The sequence below is a fragment of the Lissotriton helveticus genome, chromosome 5_1 (genome assembly GCF_964261635.1).
Source record: "Lissotriton helveticus chromosome 5_1, aLisHel1.1, whole genome shotgun sequence".
Lineage (NCBI taxonomy): Eukaryota > Metazoa > Chordata > Amphibia > Caudata > Salamandridae > Lissotriton > Lissotriton helveticus.
In genome coordinates this window covers 2,049,980,001-2,049,998,353 of record NC_136065.1, presented here as the reverse complement: position 1 = coordinate 2,049,998,353, position 18,353 = coordinate 2,049,980,001, and the positions used below count along the sequence as shown (strand labels likewise).

General features: G+C 43.9%; 1 protein-coding gene across 1 annotated transcript in view; it reads left to right on the top strand.

Moving 5' to 3' along the window:
• The window catches only part of LOC144756262 (complement factor B-like), a 285,284-nt gene that overhangs the window by 104,161 nt on the left and 162,770 nt on the right, over positions 1 to 18,353 (top strand). Inside the window, exons 7-8 of the mRNA XM_078645907.1 lie at positions 8,486 to 8,624; positions 17,930 to 18,061. Coding sequence (XP_078502033.1) covers positions 8,486 to 8,624; positions 17,930 to 18,061 — 271 coding nt within the window. The remainder of the gene's footprint in view (positions 1 to 8,485; positions 8,625 to 17,929; positions 18,062 to 18,353) is intronic.

The window sequence follows — 18,353 nt, the reverse complement described above, 5'->3', positions numbered from 1 at the left end:
TTGTTTCTCGGAACTGAATTGTCCCAGGGTCATCTAGGTGAATATTGAACTCTCCTAATAGGGTGAAATTGTCAAATCTAAGAGCGAGTGCACTCAAGAGGTCACCTATGCTTTCTAAAAAGATATCATTGGGGCCTGGTGGGCGGTAGACCAATGCTCCTGAGAAGGCAAAGGAGTCCTCTAATTGGAAACAAAAGACAATAGTCTGCTCCTTTAAGGTCTCAAATACTCAAATACTGAGCATTTCAGTGATCTGCGGTAAATGATAGCCAGACCAACACCCCAATGTTCACGTCTGTACAGCCTATGAATAAGATAGTCAGGAGGGAGGGCGCAGACAATGTCTGGATTACAACAGGTTTTTAGCCATGTTTCTGTTATAAAGAGACAGTCTAGGTTGTCGTTAACGATAAGATCATTAATGTGTTGGGCATGTTTACATAGTGATCGGGCATTATTCTGCCCTCCTTGCAGGTAGGTCGGTTTGAAATTGTTACTTGTCGATGTAGTTTGAGTAGGTTCAAGAGTTGTACTGCAGATTCTACAGCAGATGGGACCACTCCATTTAGCCACATCGATGGAGTCTTTGCAGTTATGAGGGCTATTATTACGTTTCAAGAGAGTTTCTCACGAAAAGCATGTCGTTTGAGTGAATTGAGACTAGACTTCCTCCTTCCCAAAATGGCGACAGCTGATGGGTACCCAGATGTGAGGAGACCGAGAACCCAATACTTCCCTCCACTCTTGACTGACTTCTCTTCGCACCTCAGAATAGTTGCTTCAGTGTTGAGCTCAGGAACAAACTCAAACCCCACTGCTTCACAATCTTCCTACCACCAAAACTGCATCCCTTCCTTTGGCCATCTCACCTAAATGTGATGCTTTGTTTCTTTTTCATTTTGCATATTTGGTGTCCTGAGTTCTCATTGTAAACTCACCCACTGGTTTCTCTAACCTCACATGTTGGCTCTCTATCCTGTTGCTGCACAGTTCTCTGCTGCCATTGGGTGTTCTGTATATTCTTTATAAATGATCCCAATAAAATAAAAAGATACAAATAGACCTATCCCACCACTATTATGCCATTATGGAGATCAGCAAGAGTAGGCACACAGGTCACATTCATCCACTTTTTAACGACATGGCTCCTACATTAGGCTGAATCTGCACACCTCCAGCCAAAACTCACACAAACTGGAAGGTGTAGCATTCAAGCATAGGCCAAAACATGTGGTTGATCGCATACACATGGTTCCTTTATATTGAACCAAGACATAAGACACTGCATACGTTTTGGGCATCAACGTTTTTCTTCCTAACCTGTGGCTTGAAAGATATAGGGGCATATTAGCAAGAACCTCGTTAAAATTATCGCCGTTTTAGCAGCAGGAAACTGCCACTAAAAGGGCGATAAAGGGCTTGCTAATATGCGTTATAGAATTCCAATAGAAGCCCAGGTTAGATGTCCTGCACATTTAACCTGGGCTTCTATTGGAATTCTATAACGCATATTAGCAAGCCCATTATCGCCGTTTTAGCTGCAGTTTCCTGCCGCTAAAATGGCGATCATTTTAACGAGGTTCTTGTTAATATGCCCCATAGTTTGTGCAAGTGAGATATGAAATATATTGTGATGCGATCCACTGAACCCTTTGTTCCCCTGAGTGACCTTAAAACACGTTGATTAGAACAAGCTTGTAGCTGCCTCCTCTGCTTCTTCCAATCAAAGCATACCTGTAGGAAGCTGGCTATCTATGCAGTGTACCAAATATACGGATACACTATGTGGCTAGTTCAGGTGACCCTCATTGGTTTACAGGACTTAAAGTAATAATCCTAAATGCTCTCTTTGTGGTAGTGTGGGCAAGCAGTTGAGGCTTATCAGAGGGTAGTGTTAAGCAGTTGTTGTACACACAATTAATAAATGAGACATATTCTCAAGAAGAACTCGAGACCAATTTAGAAAAATAACATCGATTTTTATATAATTTTAGACACCAAGATTATCCATATTAGTTAAGTACTTTTGGAGTTCTGAATTTCTACAGGTAAGCAAAAATACTTTAATAACGTTTTTGAGGCATGAGCCTCGAACACGGTAATGTTATCCTATGGAAGAAACATTCACTGCATAGGGTCACTTGCAAATGACTTACAGGACTTACAATAAGTAGGAACCAAGGTCCAAGACAGCACCAACAGTTTATCTGCCTGGGGAGTCTGGGTTCAGACGTGCTTTTCGCAGTGGTAGCCTTGAGAGCTACTCGTTGAAGTCAATGGGGGACAGGACCTGGAAAGAAAGGCTGCAAGTGAGGACTGGAGGACCAGTCCGGCGCGAACCTAAAGGGGGGCTTGGCCCTTGAGGGTCTCAAGACCACAGAAACACTGTCAGTTTCAATGGACTCGAGCTGGGGGGGTTCATGTGCATAGGCATTTTGTCCAAGTTTGAGGCTCTCATGGTTCTCGGTTCACCTGCACAAGAGTTAGAAGAAACACAGCAAAACAATGTTGGCATGGAGCTGGCCTTTGTTGCAGTCCCTCAACATGCAGGTACGGTTTGACTGCGGTGGTGTTCGGACTGAACACAAACAAGCCTTGGTGCTTGCAACAGGCTCTGGCACCCCCGGTATTGGTGCACAGTGGCTCCTGGGGGTTCCTCATCTCTAAACGTGTGGGGGGGGGAGACAGAACTGACCTCCTGGAACACCGTGACCTCTTCCTAGGTGGCTGCTGTGTCGGTGGACCCAATGGACAGCAGATTGGTGGCCCAGACGTCACGATCGGTGGCTGCAGGAAAGTGGCTCCTCCAGTCCAAGGGAGATGGTGATTGGTTGGCGCAGTGCTGGCAGGCCTCCGAGACTTTTGGAGGATGCACAGCTGCAAGACGTGTCGAGTCTTTACAATTGTCAGGACTGGAACAGGCAGGCAGGGTTTGGCTCCAAAGTCCACAGCTAGTCCACAGTTCTCACGTCTTTGGCTCTTCTTTGTCCTTCTTCTTGTAGTCAGATGTATCTAAGCTCCTGGTGTCGGGGGGGGGGCCCTAAATACTCAATTTAGGGGTGTTAAGGAGAGTGAAGGGTAGTAGACACTTGGGTCACAACACCCCCTATATGACCACTTCCTGTGGGGAAAAGGGCATAACCCTGTCCGAGAATTCCTAATTCCACCAAAAACAAGATGGTGGAACCCTTCCTTCATGGGAAACATCAGGCAGCCCACCTTAGGGGTTTGACTAGCCTGGTGGCACAACACTTCCCCTAGCATAGCGAGTTCCCGCCTGTCCTGATGCAAATGGGCCTCAGGGTACGGGGTGGCATCTCCCTGGTCTTAGGGAAACTGGGTCGCATATCAAAGGCAGCGGGTGCTTTGAAGCCACTAGCCTTGATATGCTAAATCACTAGCCATCCTTCCTCCGAGCAGGCATTGTTTCTGACCTCAGGGAGCGTGGGCTGTCACCTCCAGGGGGTCAGAAACCTGTCTGTGGTGGCTGGCTGGTCGATACCAGACAGTCAGCACACTCGACTAGTAGGGTTCAGGGGGCACCTCTAAGGTGCCCTCTGGGTGCATGTCAGGAGAAATCCAATACTGGCATCAGTATGGCTTTGTCAAGACGAGGTTTTGATACCAAACACCATAGGTTTCAGTGAAGCCCTTAAGTAGCTGGGTAACTCATAATGACCAGTGCCCAGTACATATACTTAAGATGGCTTATCTGTTCAGGTGTTCCATCCAGCAATTGAACTGCACATGCAGGTATGCCCTCACATGTAATAAAATGCTCCCTGCCTTAGGGCTTCAAGGTCTGCTGTAGGGGTGACATACATATATTACAGGCAGTGAGTATGCCATGTGGTACTTTTATTCATGGTTTTGTACTATGACACAGTCTGCAATGTAAGGATGCATGCAATTTGTATAGGGTCCCTTAGTTTGGCATAATACATGCTGTAGCCCTTAGGGACCCATCTTTGGTACCCATGCGGTAGGTACCAGGGCTACCATATACCAATCAATCAATCAATCAATCAATCAGGGGATTTGTAAAGCACACAACTTACCCATTAGGGTCTCAAGGCGCTGAGGGGGGAGGGGGAGCTGCAGCTAGTGGTCGAAGAGCCAGGTCTTGAGCAGTCTTCTGAAGGCCGGGAGGTCTGCGGTCTGTCGTAGGTGGAGGGGGAGGGCGTTCCAGCTCTTGGCAGCGCAGTGGGAGAAGGATCTGCCCCTGGAAGTGGTTCTGTGGATGCGCGGGATGGCGGCCAGGGAAAGGTCGGTGGAGCGGAGTTTCCTATTGGGTACGCAGAAGGCGAGTCTGTTGTTGAGATATGCTGGAACGATCTTGTGGAGTGCTTTGTGTGCGTGGATCATGAGTTTGAATGTGATTCTCTTGTCGACGGGGAGCCAGTACAGGTCTCTCAGGTGCGGGGTGATGTGGTCCCGGCATGGGACGTCATGGATCAGGCGTGCTGAGGTGTTCTGGATTCTTTGGAGTCTGTTCATGAGTTTGGACGGGGCTCCGGCGTAGAGGGCGTTTCCGTAGTCGAGACGGCTGCTGATGTGGGCAAGGGTGACGGTTTTCCGTGTGTCCGCCGGGATCCATCTGTAGATCTTGCGGAGCATACGGAGGGTGTGGAAGCAGGAGGAGGAGACTGCGTTGACTTGGTTGGTCATGCTGAGCTTGGAGTCTTCTAGGTAGCGGGTGAGCTGGGTGTTGACGATCTTTTCCATGACTTTCGCTGGGAACGGGAGCAGGGAGAAGGGCTGGAAGTTCCTGAGGTCGCTCGGGTCCGCCTTGGGTTTTTTCCAGGAGGGCGTTGCTCTCAGCATGCTTCCAGCTCGCCGGCAAGGTAGCGGTTTCGAAGGAGAGGTTGATGATGTTACGTAGTTGTGGTGCAATGAGGCTGTCTGCTTTGTTTGCGATGTGGTGGGGAAGAGGATCAGACGGGGGACTTACAGGGGTGCCAAAGTGTGTGGCAATTAGATCAGTTGACCTTGTTTCAGAGAAACAGCAGTGGCACTGACACTATCCTCTGATAAGCCTAAACTGCATGTGCACATTACCACAAAAGAGAGCATTTGGGGTTATTATGTTAACCCCTGTAAACCAATATGGGTCACCTGTGCTATCTGCATAATGAACCCCTCCATTTGGTACACTACATAGATAGCCAGCTTCCAAAAAAGTCTCAAAGGGTGAATATTATTCAATTTCCTAACCAGTCGTGGACCACCTGAGTAGGTTTTGTGGACCATCAGGCGTCAGCAGACAAGTTGTTAATAAACGGTGTCTTAGGGGAACTCATTTTACAGTATGATACAATAGAATTTATAAAGTTCCCAGGTACCAGGGGTTTCCCGGTGCTGGGATTAGCAGAGTAAAAAAGATCAGCAGGGGGAGAGTTAGAAGAGCCGAGGTTTGACCCATGCGGTCATATAATTTTATGATGCAGCATTCCAAAGAGAATGAGTTCCTTTGGAATTGGTGATTGACCAAATGAGATGATTTTTAGAGTATTGTAGCATTGAGCATATTAGATCATCAATATATCATCCCAGGAGCTATTTTGTAGAACTCCTGGGATGAGTAGAACAATTAAGAATTCTAAAGGATCAGCTGCAGTTAGCCTTAGTAAATGGAGTGACTTGGAAATAGGTTTTGAATGATATGTTACGGGCAATGACGACTACACCACAAATGAGTATGGACATATCACCTTTTGTGTTAGTGGTAGAGATCCAGGATAAAAATTGAAGTATGTATGGTTGTGGGAAAGGAGATAAAGATAATAATAATAATAATTTAAAGAAAGTTATTGATGTGAGCAACAGAGTACAAGAGCAGTATGCTGACAAATATAAAGATAAATGTATGTGAAGTAAATTTGGTAGGGCAAAACACCAGGGGCGATATGTATCAACATTCCATTGTGCGATTCCTAAATAGCGATTTTTAAGGAATCGCTATTTAGGAATCGCAAAATGGTATGTATGTAGAAATCAGCTTCTTTTTAGCGATTTCTTAATATTCCTTAATTGCGATTAGCAAATTTCTAATCGCAATTAAGGAATAATTTCCCATTCATTTCTATGGGCCAGGAGGCCCATAGGAATGAAGGGGAAATGTGCGATTAGCAATTAGCTAATCGCAAATTGAGAATATTTTCAAGGGTGCAGGGGTGTCCAAAGGATACCCTGCTGCACCCCTGAAAATGACATGTGTGCGCATATGACGCTTCGCACATACATGCCCTAAGGGCATGTATGAGTGCCACATGGCACCTTTTGTTTTTAAATAAAATGCTTTATAAAAGGAATTCGCAACTTACCACCAACTTGAAGTTGGTGGTAATTTGCGATTCCTTAGGAACAATTAGCAATATTTTATTGCATCATACATTGCATTTAAGGAATCGCAAATTTTGCGATTCCTTAAATGCAATCGCAAAATAAGGAATAGCAAATTGTGCGATTCCTTATTTTGTACCACATTTGTTTCATACATACCATATTGAGAATTCGCATTCGCAAAGGCCGAAATTCTGCGAATTTCGGCCTTTGCGAATGCGAAAATGCTTGATACATATCGCCCCAGGTCTTTACACATTTAAATCAAAGTTTTCAGCACCTGTATTCATATGTGTGAAAAGCGTAAGAGAACACACAGTTGTAATTGAAGATTGTTGTGTTTGGAATTTTGACAGAGCCACAATGGCAGAAACGAATCAGTAATGCTGTAGAGGAGGGAACATCGCCTTCCTACGTATTTGGAAGATTCTGTCACAATGTGATATATTTTATTTACCCATTTGAGCCTTCACAAAAGAATTCGGGTTTTACTTTTTACTGCTTATCTGATTAATGATTATTTATTACATTTGTTTTACGTTTTGTGCGGGGATGTGTAGCGTATTGCTATCCACTGTACTTAGACAATTGCTTACTTTAGTTCTTATGAAATGTTCCTGTGTTTGAATGCCAGTGTTCCCAGCTCTAGCAATTGCTGTGCAGGTGAGGTGCGACGGTGCTGTTACCATGTGTCTCCAGTAAATACTACATTCTTTTGGCATGCGGTTCATTTCAGCTAGTAGAGTAGGGGCAGAGGGTAAATCGCCTCGAAGCAAAGAATATGAATAACGAAAGCAAAACTGAAATTGAACATTTCTGGAAATATGAAGGAATGAAACATTAGTGGCTAAAAATTAAGTTCATATCCTTAGCTTGACTTATGGGAGCAGCTCAAGTACAGCATCTTGCATGGACGATTGATGGCTTCAATCGAAGCACTGGTTGGTGCTGACAAAAAGAGAGCATGCATTATTAGCAAAAGAGGCAAGTTGGTATACTAGACTCTAGCATATTGGTTCATATGTTAGAAATAAAACCACATTTTGAAAAGCTCCAAACTTCACATAAAAATTTAGATTTTTGTATTTTCTTTGTTTATGAATAACATTAAGTGCCCGATGTAGGTTGCCCAATACCGGTCGGTAACGGCCGAAATTACCGAATTTCGGCCGTTACCGACCGGTATTAGGCATTTGAGATGTAGGGGCCAAATCTAAGGATTCGGTCATTTACCGAATCAGTAATTTAAGGAATCGGTAAATTACAGAATTCTTAAGTACCGATTCGGTAAATTACCGAATCCTTAATGTAGGGAGCACTCAAGTGAGTGTATTTTACATGTAAGGATTCGTTGTCTACCACCAACTACAAGTTGGTGGTAAATATCGAAAACCTGTGGAAAAGCAAATTTGTGCTTTTCCAAAAGTGCCATGTGGCAGACATACATGCCCTTAGAGGCAGACATACATGCCCTTAGGTCATGTATGTCTGCCACATGTGCACCCATGCACTATTCAGGGGTGCAACAGGGTGTCCTGGTGACACCCTGCCACCCTTGTAAGTCTTCCCCCTACTACCGATTCGGTATTTACCGAATAAGTAATTCTCATTCATTCCTATGGGCCTCCAGGCCGAATCGGTAAATACCAAATCGGTATTTACCAAATTTTACCGATTCTGTAAAATTTACCAAATCATTAGCTACATACTATTTTCCGATTCTAAAATACCGAATTGGTAAGATTCGGTATTTTAGAATCGGTAAATAGTAGTTACCTACATATGGCCCTAATTATTTTATTAATTGCATTTTTTTTATGTATAGTTGATTTCTCTATTTCTATGAACTGGTTTGAGGCTAAAGCCGTTAAAATTGCTTTGGATGGGGCCCCTTACTTCTATTGGTAAGTCAGTGAGGGTCCACATAAGTCAAAAGGTTCAGAGCTGCTGCACTACGATATTAAAAGAAACACCGATTGGGTTGCTGATCATAGAAGATGCAAATCTGTGGAAACGGGGCTAGACGAAAACCCAATTATCATTGACTGTGAATGTGCCTATGCTAGCTGTGTTTTTTAACCCTGGAGAGATAGGTTTGGGATTGCAGATCATTTCAGTAATGTGTACTTTCTTCCTTCGGTAGATCTCAACCTACGACATCACACCAAGGTACGCAATCATTACCTATGCCACGGAACCGAAGCCATTAGTTGCCGTGGAAGACGATGCAGCCACTGATCCTTCCAAGGTCATTGAACTACTGCAGGCATTTGATTACAGCGGTGAGTTGTCGACACAATTCTTTCATGATGCAGCATGCAGAACTGAATATTGAGTGCAAAGAGACGTATTATACTAAGTGCCTCAGGAGCTAAGGTGGGGTGTGCACTCGTTTTCTGCTCCCTTGAGGCACATTGGTATAATGGAATGCGCTACAGACACTTGCGCAGCCCCTTCTGTAATGCAGATCACGTCGGCGGCACACAGGTAGCGCTCAGGGCTGGACTGGCGATAGCGGGCACCGGGTGTTTCCCCAGTAGGCCGCTAGGGTGTGGGGCCGGTTTTGGGCCCCTGGGGGCCGTTTTTGTTACCGGGGCCGAAACTGGCCCTCGCAAATTGCTCGGCTGCACTCCCCCTCACTCCAGGGGGCGCTGTCTGAGCAGTTTGCCAGGGCCGGGTTTTGTTCCCTGTCTGGCCCTGGTAGCACTGGCACCATACTAGAAGGGTGTTCTCTTATTTCCATGAGGGCGTGGCACCATGCAAATGAGGGAAGATTTGCCTCTCTATTTGTGTCAGATTACAGACGCGGGCACAGAGGCAAAGCAGCCTTCTGTAAGAGCACAGACTGTGCACCACAAAGAGAATGCTTGTTGAAAGGGGGAAAAAGAGGTCCCAGGCATCCTGCTGCAAATGGGTACAGCCACTTGCTGAACCTGCCTGAAGAGGTTTCGCTCTCCCTTGTAATGCAGATCAGATTTCCGCTTACAAAGAGAAAGGAAGACCGGTAGCTACAAACATCCAGTCTGCCTTTCACTAATGCTGTGTTTCAAGGGAAGGCATGAGTTTGCCATTTTACTGGGAGCACCACATTGACTGTAATAAAGCAAACTTACATGGTGTGCACCCGGCACACCCTGTTACGAATGTGTCGCAACACAGCCCCACACTGTTGTTGTCTTAAGATCACATTTTAAATTCTCATGGTTATATCAGCCTGAACCATTTTGTTGACATTACCCTATAGACTGATTAGTTATTATAACTATATGTGCCTCAAAACAACACAACAAAAATTAGCATATAGGTGAGAATATAATAAGCGACCAGGTTATTAATCGAGGACATCCACATATTGAAGAACATATCAGACCCCGTTTGGAGGGACATGGGGCAAATGGGCTACTGGGCCTCAGCCGTGGGGGCTGTGGTCATTGCCTCTGATATCCTGCGTTACGTCCTAGTATGGCGCTGCACACTTGACCAAAGGATTTTGGCACAGTAAGGCAATAGGGAGGCAGCACAGTAGTTCTTTAGTACCTCTGGGTTGTCACTGTTTTTTCTTTTAATAGCAGCAGAACTATGGCTTTTTTAAAATCATCAGGAAATATTCCCATCTTCAAGTAGGCCATTAAGTGGCTTTGCTATAGCCAGGACTATAGCCTGCATAACGTTGGGAAGACAAGGGTCTCAGGGAAGCCTGATTTTATTTTGCCCAAAAGGTATTGATCAGATTCTTGGTTTAGATGAGTAAACGTGGCTAATTTCATGTGGTCCTGTTTTTTCCCTCTAACTTCTCAATACCAATCTTAAGGCTATCTATGATGGCCTCTTCAATCGACCTTATCTTATTTAGACCATTGGAGCGTTCTGGAGAAATCCTTTAAGCTGACTAATTCTGTCTATAAACCAGAGGCTGCTCATGGTCTTAAAGGTTTCTCTCTGGGGTTTCGGGCTTCACAGACCCTTTTAGTAAAGTAGGTGATTTTTACTTGTGTAAATTCTTTGTAGTTTATCAGAGCCTTCTTATAATTTACTTTACAAATTTCATCGTTAGTGTTACAACATTTCCGCCCCAGGTGCCATAGGCATAGTTTAGCTTCAATTACATCTGTAGAAAACCAAGGGGCAGGTGGACTTCTTTTGATTTTCCAACTGCTAATAGGAGGAGCAAACTCATTTTCTATCCTATCAGGTCAGTTAATAAAAACTTGAACTGCTTCATCTGGGTTTTTTCTAAATGTAGGTTTAGTTCCCATGAAGGCCTCTATTATTCTTCCTACCAATCTTATCCCATTCCTGTAGGAAATTAAATCAGCTAGCTATTATTTTTTGGAAGAGGTAATCCCATCTGAATGGTGTGGTAATCACAGCAAGCACATGGTTCTATAGTGTAATTCTCAAGTTGGCAATTAAAAGCCCAGACAAGGTCAAGCATGTGATCTTAATAGTGCTTCGTTTTTTTTAATGTTGCGTTAATGCATGTGAATAATGTTGGAAAGCCATTCATATAATATGGAGGTCGGTAGACAGTGTTCAGATAACATGGCTATTACTTTCCGTGCTAAGTAAAGCAAGGAAAGACCCATGTCCTCGACTGACTCAACTGTAAAATTAGTGACCACTATGCATAGGATTACTATTGCAGCCTATCCTCCCCCATTCTAACTACGGGGCGATTTGCTTCAGTACAACGCGACAGAGTGGCAGCGTCTATTATGGCTGGGCTGTTGATTGACCAGCACAGACAGGTGCAGATGGGCTTGCCTTTGGCTCACCAGTGCAGCAAGCGTGCTCATAACCTTTCCCTGGCACATCTAGAGCGCTAACCGCTGCAGCATGGAATACACTTCCTGTTTCCCTTGTTCTTCATGCCTAAATCATAAACACGGTCAAAATTCAAAGTTCACTTTGGTAAATACAAGATTAAGGGGCCGATTATGATGGCGGACGGACCTGAGTCCGTCCGCCACCATAGAGTAGGAGGGACCGTCCGCAGGGGCAGCAGTGGTCCCTCCGTGCAGATTAGGATGTGACCTCCAGGGTGGCGGTCACATCCTCTATCTTTAACATTGCAATGTTAAAAATGCATGCACGGCATTTGCGTGCACAAAGCGGCAGGCACCGCGCGGTGCCAGCCGCTTTGTTCACGCAAATGCAGGGGGTACCATAGGTACCCCCCATGTGCACCCCCCACCCCCCCTTCACCCAGGGGGCCCGCAACGGGCCCCTGAAGTGAAGGTCCATATGCTTTTCCACGGCGGAAAAGCCGCCGTGGAAAAGCATACTTTCTACTCCATCCTAATATGGCTGGCGGTGTCTGATAGACACCGCCAGCCATGTTAATGCTTTTCCGCCGCGGTCGGAAGGCGACCACGGCGGAAAAGCAGCGGACAGATTGCAAGACCCACGAGCCATCCTAATTTGGCAGTGGGTCTTTCAAGCCTCCGTGGCGGTTTTCCCGCATCCTCCGGGCCGGCGTTGGCTTCCGCCGGACCGGAGGATGCGGGAAATCCGCAATCGTAATAGGCCCCTAAATTTTAATGTGTAAGTACAATAGACAGTCAATATAACTCATTATCACCGCGTAAAGCACATACAAATGACATCTCTCAAAAATCATCTTCACAAACAATTGATCGCATTGTCTCAGGGGAGAGCGTCCGCTAGGCAGGCATGCTTACAACCAATGCTTTAAATGGGATGGTACTGTCTGGTACGGAATACCGGCACTTGTTTTATTTTGAGAGGGAGAGTACCGGCACTTCTCAAGAGAAATACTATACTTTTAATTAGAGAGTACCTGCACTTCTAAGAAACAAGCAGGTTCTCTGATTCAGAGTAACTGCACTTCTATTTTTCCATTTCAAGGACTGCTTATAACCCTGTCCCTGGCATGTCTAGATTGCTAACCGCTGCAAGCAGGCACTCCACTACTTGGTTCCGTCATGCTTCTTGCCCAAATCTTAAACACAGCTCAAATTCAAAGTCCACTTTGTGGTAAAACAAAACTGAATTGTAATGTTCAAGTAAGACAGAAGGTCGATATAACTCACTGACCTTTTCACAGAATTACATAAAGTGAATAAAAATGAAATCTCTCAATAATTTGCTTCAAAAGCAATTAAACTTAACCTCCTCTCATGTTACCCCAGTTTCGTAATGATTATGCTGAATTAGGGACAATCCACTTATTACATTGTCACCACAATGCACATCCCAGTGTTCTCTCTGGGGGCAGCGGGGAAACCAACTACCTTTGTCTCTGGCCGAGACATACTCTGTTTGAGGTTTAGAGACAAGGCGCCCATGCAAACAATGTTTTCATTCAGATCTTTTATTTTAATGTGTATTTTAGACAGAAAGCTGTTTTACGACATCAAGGGCTAATACATTGTCTAACAGGGTAAAAAATAATTGGAGGAACAGACAGTGAACATAGCCAGATACAAGAAAATAAAAAAGCAATAAGCAAATTAAATAGAACATCATAACATTGCTGAGTTTTGTATCGCGCCTGGTTACCCTTGGGCATCCCCGCGCTCTTCCAAAAAAAAACAGAGGCACCATAACAGAAGAGAGAGGCATTAGGCAGAAAACAGGTGGGTCTTTAAAAGTTTACGGAACCGTAAAGAACTCGTTTCAGAGCGTAGGAATAACGGAAGGGAGTTCCACAAAGTTGCAACGTTTATGGAAAATCTTCCACATCAGAATCCCTAATAACGCCTTCGGGGTAAACTGGAATTGCAAAATACAAAAACAGAAACTGTGTTATCATTGACAAAGACCCACACATACCAGTCAAAAGAAACCCATACCGCGATATTTAAGCTGTAGTTAACTGTAACAAAATAAGTCCCCAAACTGCAACAAAATAAGTCCCCGAGAAAAAAGTAACCTATGTTTACTAGACTGTATGCAGGTCAGTGCCTCCATCATTCTTCTATGCGTAAAGATATAATTTTCAATGTAAAGTAACACCATGAAAGGAAAGGGATAACAGTTATCCAGAGATGAGCTGCCATGAGAATCAGTGAAAACCAGTGCACTAAATCAGAAGAAACCAAGTGAAATATATGGACGGACACCCATGAGAATGTTCTACAATGTGGAAGTCTAAGGAGAGTTTGCCAAAGTGCACATAGCAAGAGAAATAAATTAGGCCTGTACGGTGAACTTTGCTCCGTTTGCAGAGTTTGCAGAGTTTTCTGCACTCCGCAGAGCTCGCAGAGTGCAGAAAACTCAGCTTTGTGATGTGCAGCAGAGTTTTTTCCCCAATCGCGAACGATAAGTTCGCGAGTGCGAGTTGCCACTCGGGTAGAATTTCTACCGGAGCAGTAGACATACCAGCACAAACTGCAGTTCGCACTGCACTCGCGGAACTTCACAGAGTTTTTTTGTAACTTCGCAGAGTTCCGCATAGCAAACCTCTGCGAACTACGCTCAGGCCTGAAATAAATACAATACCCTTTGTTATTGAACATCGAAATTTCAGAGCAAGTACAGTTTATTCATCTGACTGTAAATTGTTTGTCTGTTCTTCCCGCCTTTCACCAATTCTCATGGCAGCTCATCTCGGGATAACTGTTCCTCCTTTCCTTTCATAGTGTTATTTTACATTGAAAATGGCGTCTTTTCACACAGCAGAATGATAGACACACTGATCTGCATACGCTTTAGTGGACATAGGTGCCTTTTCTTTTGTTACTGTTAACTACAGCTATAATAGAGAATGCCAGTCTGTATTTTCATACCCTACTATAAAGGATTTTGTAGAAATGTACATTAATGAGAGTGACATCTCCCTAAGCTGTGACAGCCCCAAGTAAGACCTCTCTGTAGGCCTTACTATACTTTTTGGCGCACTATTTGTGCAGCAGCATCCTTGCCCCCTTTGGTTTCTCTCCTGGAAAGTGGTATTCTTGGTTGCCATAATTTTCCTGCTGAGTATAAGCACACATCAGGCCTTTTGATTCAAAAATACCATCCTTCGCTGAAGGGAAAGAAAGTGGGCACACTATGTCTTAATACAGCAGGAAGATTCTACTGAGTCCACCACCAGCAAGGTCTGTGAGTCCAATGCCAATGTGGATGAACCATTCAATAATGTAGAAGGGCAACAGGAATGGAGTATCTACAATATCTCTGAGGACTCGGACTCTGGAGATGAAGCTCTAGGAACACCACTACAGCCGGCAACCAGGACCAAGTCGTACATCTTGCGTCTCTGTACTCAACATAGAAAACTGGCAAAGACAAAACTGCCATTAACAGGGTACATCCCTGCAACACTCCATGGACTGTTCTTCTGACGATTGACCTTAAGTTAAGTGTCAACACCCTACGAAGAAACTGCCTCAAAAATTCTCTACTTTGCAATTGAGGGTCAATGCCCATTGTACCCACTGAAGAAATTCGAGGTAGAATAACAACTTTGACTTTGGAGGAGGCTTGACATTAAGACACGTGTGAGACTAGCAATGAAGCTTGGTTTTGAGATGACCCTCAATAATCTTCGCTGCCAAAAATAGTTTGGTGCTAAGGAAAACCTTGATGCTTAGCAAAGTTTCAGATCTGAAACTAGCCCACAAATATGTCCCACTTCTAGGAGGTCATTCCTCTACTGAAACAATTAGACTACATGACAACACTTGATCTCTACAATGCCTACTTTCACATTCAAATACATCCAGTGCATCATCAGTACTTAAGATATGTGGCAACAGATTACCAGTGCAAAGTCTTAACTTTGGACACATGACTAGCTGTAGTAGTAGCAAATCTTCATCACAAACAAATACATGTCTATCACTATCCAGTTGATTGTTTACTAAAGGGCACCACTCACTCTAAGTGTCAAACCAACACAAAACAAACAGTTTGACTTCTCCATTAATTAGTCTTCACAAACAATATAAAAAATTATACCATGCGCAGTATTCAACATTTTCTTGGCACTACTTTCAATTTGTGTTGGGCACTGCGCTTCAATAACAAAAGAGAGTCATGAACTTTCAGAGACATCTTCCTCTTTACAAGATAATCTGATAGTGAGGATTAACCTATAAGGAATGATCGTTTCATTCATTGACGTTGGTCCCCATTGCTCAACTGCACATGTCTTTTGCAGGAATATCTGACCAAACAATATTCACAGAGGAACAGGGTTGGTAGGATCTAATGTTAATAGAGCTTAAAGTTTAAAAGCATTTCCTGCATGGTTGGAAGCACCTCTGCCTGGCAATAAAGCTCAGTGCCAGTGGTCCCCTCTGGAGAACTTTCACCACATTGGCAATGGTATTTTCAGCCAGGCTATGTTTCGAGCCGGTCTTAATTTGAACTGACAATGTGACCATCATGTACTACATTTAAAATCAGGGAAGAACACACTTGTCACAGCTGCCCAGGATGGCCTAGGCAATATGATATTGGCCAATGTAGAATCAGAAACACTTGCTGGTGGAGCAAGGTTTGTCTATCTCCTAAGAAGACCCCTTTAAGAGATATTAATAGACAATCAACTCCCAGCTTCTAGATTAGTACTTCTACCAGTGAGATCCACAACTATAGATCTGTTCACTATGCAGACAGTCGTCAACTACCAAACACGTCTCCTCTAGGTCTCTAAATAGCCAGTCTTTCAGAATGCACAATTTGATCGACTGGTCCAGGACATCTGTATTTGTTCCCCCCTTCACCCCCCACTTCCAAAGATCTCTTATGCTGTGTGCAAAAAAATGCAAGCACCAATGACACTCATTATAATGGTTCAAATATGGGCACATGGACTAGGGAGCTCCCTTTTCTAGGCAATATACATGCATCAACATCAAAGACATCCATTACGTCCAGATTGGCTCAGTCTGCATCAATGCTAAATGGTCCATCTCAATCCCAAATCCTTCAATCCAATGCTTTGGCACCTGAGGCCTTAGAATGAGAGGTTCCCAAATCTTAAAGGAAGCTATGCAAAGCATTTCACAAGGGTATGGTTTGTAGTTAAATGGGCTTGTCAGATAGTTAACTCCTCAAAACATCGACCCTCTAATAGTTCAGTATGTTACTTTCCACTTTTTGCCCTAGGAAGAGGCCAGGTTGGCACACACATCTATATGTGTTCACTTAGCTGCACATGCAGCATATCTTCAAAATAAAGAACACCAGTCTGTTGTTCATATATTACCATTATGGACTTTTGTGGAACTGCATGTTAACAAGTGTGGCATCTCTCTATGCAGTACCAGCCACAAGTAAGACCTCAATGTAGTCCTCACTAGACTAATTGGTGCAACATTTAAGCCGCCGTATTCTTGCCCTCTTCCATTTCTCTCCTGGTAAGTGGTGTTCTTGGTTGCCATCAGTTCCCTGATGAGAGCTATTAAATTTAAGGCTCTGTCACTCAAAGAGCTATCCACATAGAATCATATGGACATTGTAGATGCTAATTATGCATTCTCGTTTTCTGCAAAATCTGCTCTTATCTTTCTGATGTGAGTCAGTCTGTTGATATGCCAACTGCAATTGTGATTTGTTCAATGATGATGGTGATTGTCTCTGGGTGGCAGAGCATTGCAGGATATATGCTTAATATGCAATCAATAAAATCTGTTTAAAAAAAAAAAAGGGGGACATAATAGCTTTCCTTGGAAAAATAACCATTTCAAACCTGACTAGGTGTTCCACACCTAATTACCCCGAAGGAACTAACAGGCACAAAACTTGATTGCTCCGGTTTTTAGCACAACCGCTAAACTCCAGATGAATAGTTCACTGGGACTGTCTACAGAATAAGGAAGCTCATTGAGTAAACTACTTTTTATGTACCTCTTAGATGTAAATGTTCTTCATTTCATGTTGTAATTTATGTAAACACCACTGATGGTTACCCAGCCTAACCAGAACATTTATAAAATATCTAACACTGTGCTTTTTGAAGTAATGTTCCTCCAAGTGTAAAAGAACTCAGATATGATCATTCTCAGTGGAGTGCATAATGGGGCATGTGAGGGAGAAGATACACTGGGATTTTGGGAGGTGGAGACTTTTCCAAGAAGTGTTGCATGAAATGCTGATCCTCTTTAAGAATTCTATATTATTAAGTGTGATATCTTGCGTGCGCAGAGTGTGCAAATCAACAGCATTCTATAATAGACTTGAGGCGTTGAATCAGTAAAGTTCCATGTGACATTTGCATTGGAAAGACATTGGCTGAGGTGCTACGAACCGTCTCACCACTCTGAGGTCACATAAGAGGGTAATGCATAAGTGCAATCCCGGTTGTGTGGAATGTGTGATAATTATCTGTCTCACCACTAGGTGGTATTATGGATCAATAGCCGATCAAGAGCTGATTCCTAGAATATCTGTTTATAATGGCCATTTGCATCCATGTGAGGGCTAATTTATAGTAGTGAATGATGTCACAACACGTTTTACAATCCAAACAGACATTCTCAAGCAAAGGGACATTAAAGAGCCATTATTGTTGGTGCTTGTTATTGATGAAGGATTGGGTAAGAGGTCGAGCTCTTTTCTTTCCACTGGATGCCCCTTTGAAGTACACACCTGAGTCTGTCTCTCTATTCTGCAGAACACGAAGACAAAACGGGCACGAACACCCGTCGTGCTATCGAAACTGTTTACGAGATGATGAGTCTGCACTCACAGCGTAACGCCGACAAGTTCAAAGATATCCGGCATGTGATCATCCTCATGACCGACGGTAGGTCCCACCTACTAATATATCGTAGCAGCTGTGCATCCCTACCTAGAAGGGATGGCTCGACAGGTGGTAAGTCACTTTGTGGACAAGAGCGAAGCTGGTCAGGAAGTCTGAGGTAAGAAACCGTCAGTAGGCCATTTGGTAGAAGAGAGCAAGTTTGGGTTCCGCCTTTGCTTCATCTTAACATGGTAGAAAGTTCTGATTTAAATACTGTGCAAAACTGGGCTTACCCTCCTTCGACACTAGCCTGCAGCAAGACTTTATTTGTATTGTAGGTATTGTTCATTGGGAC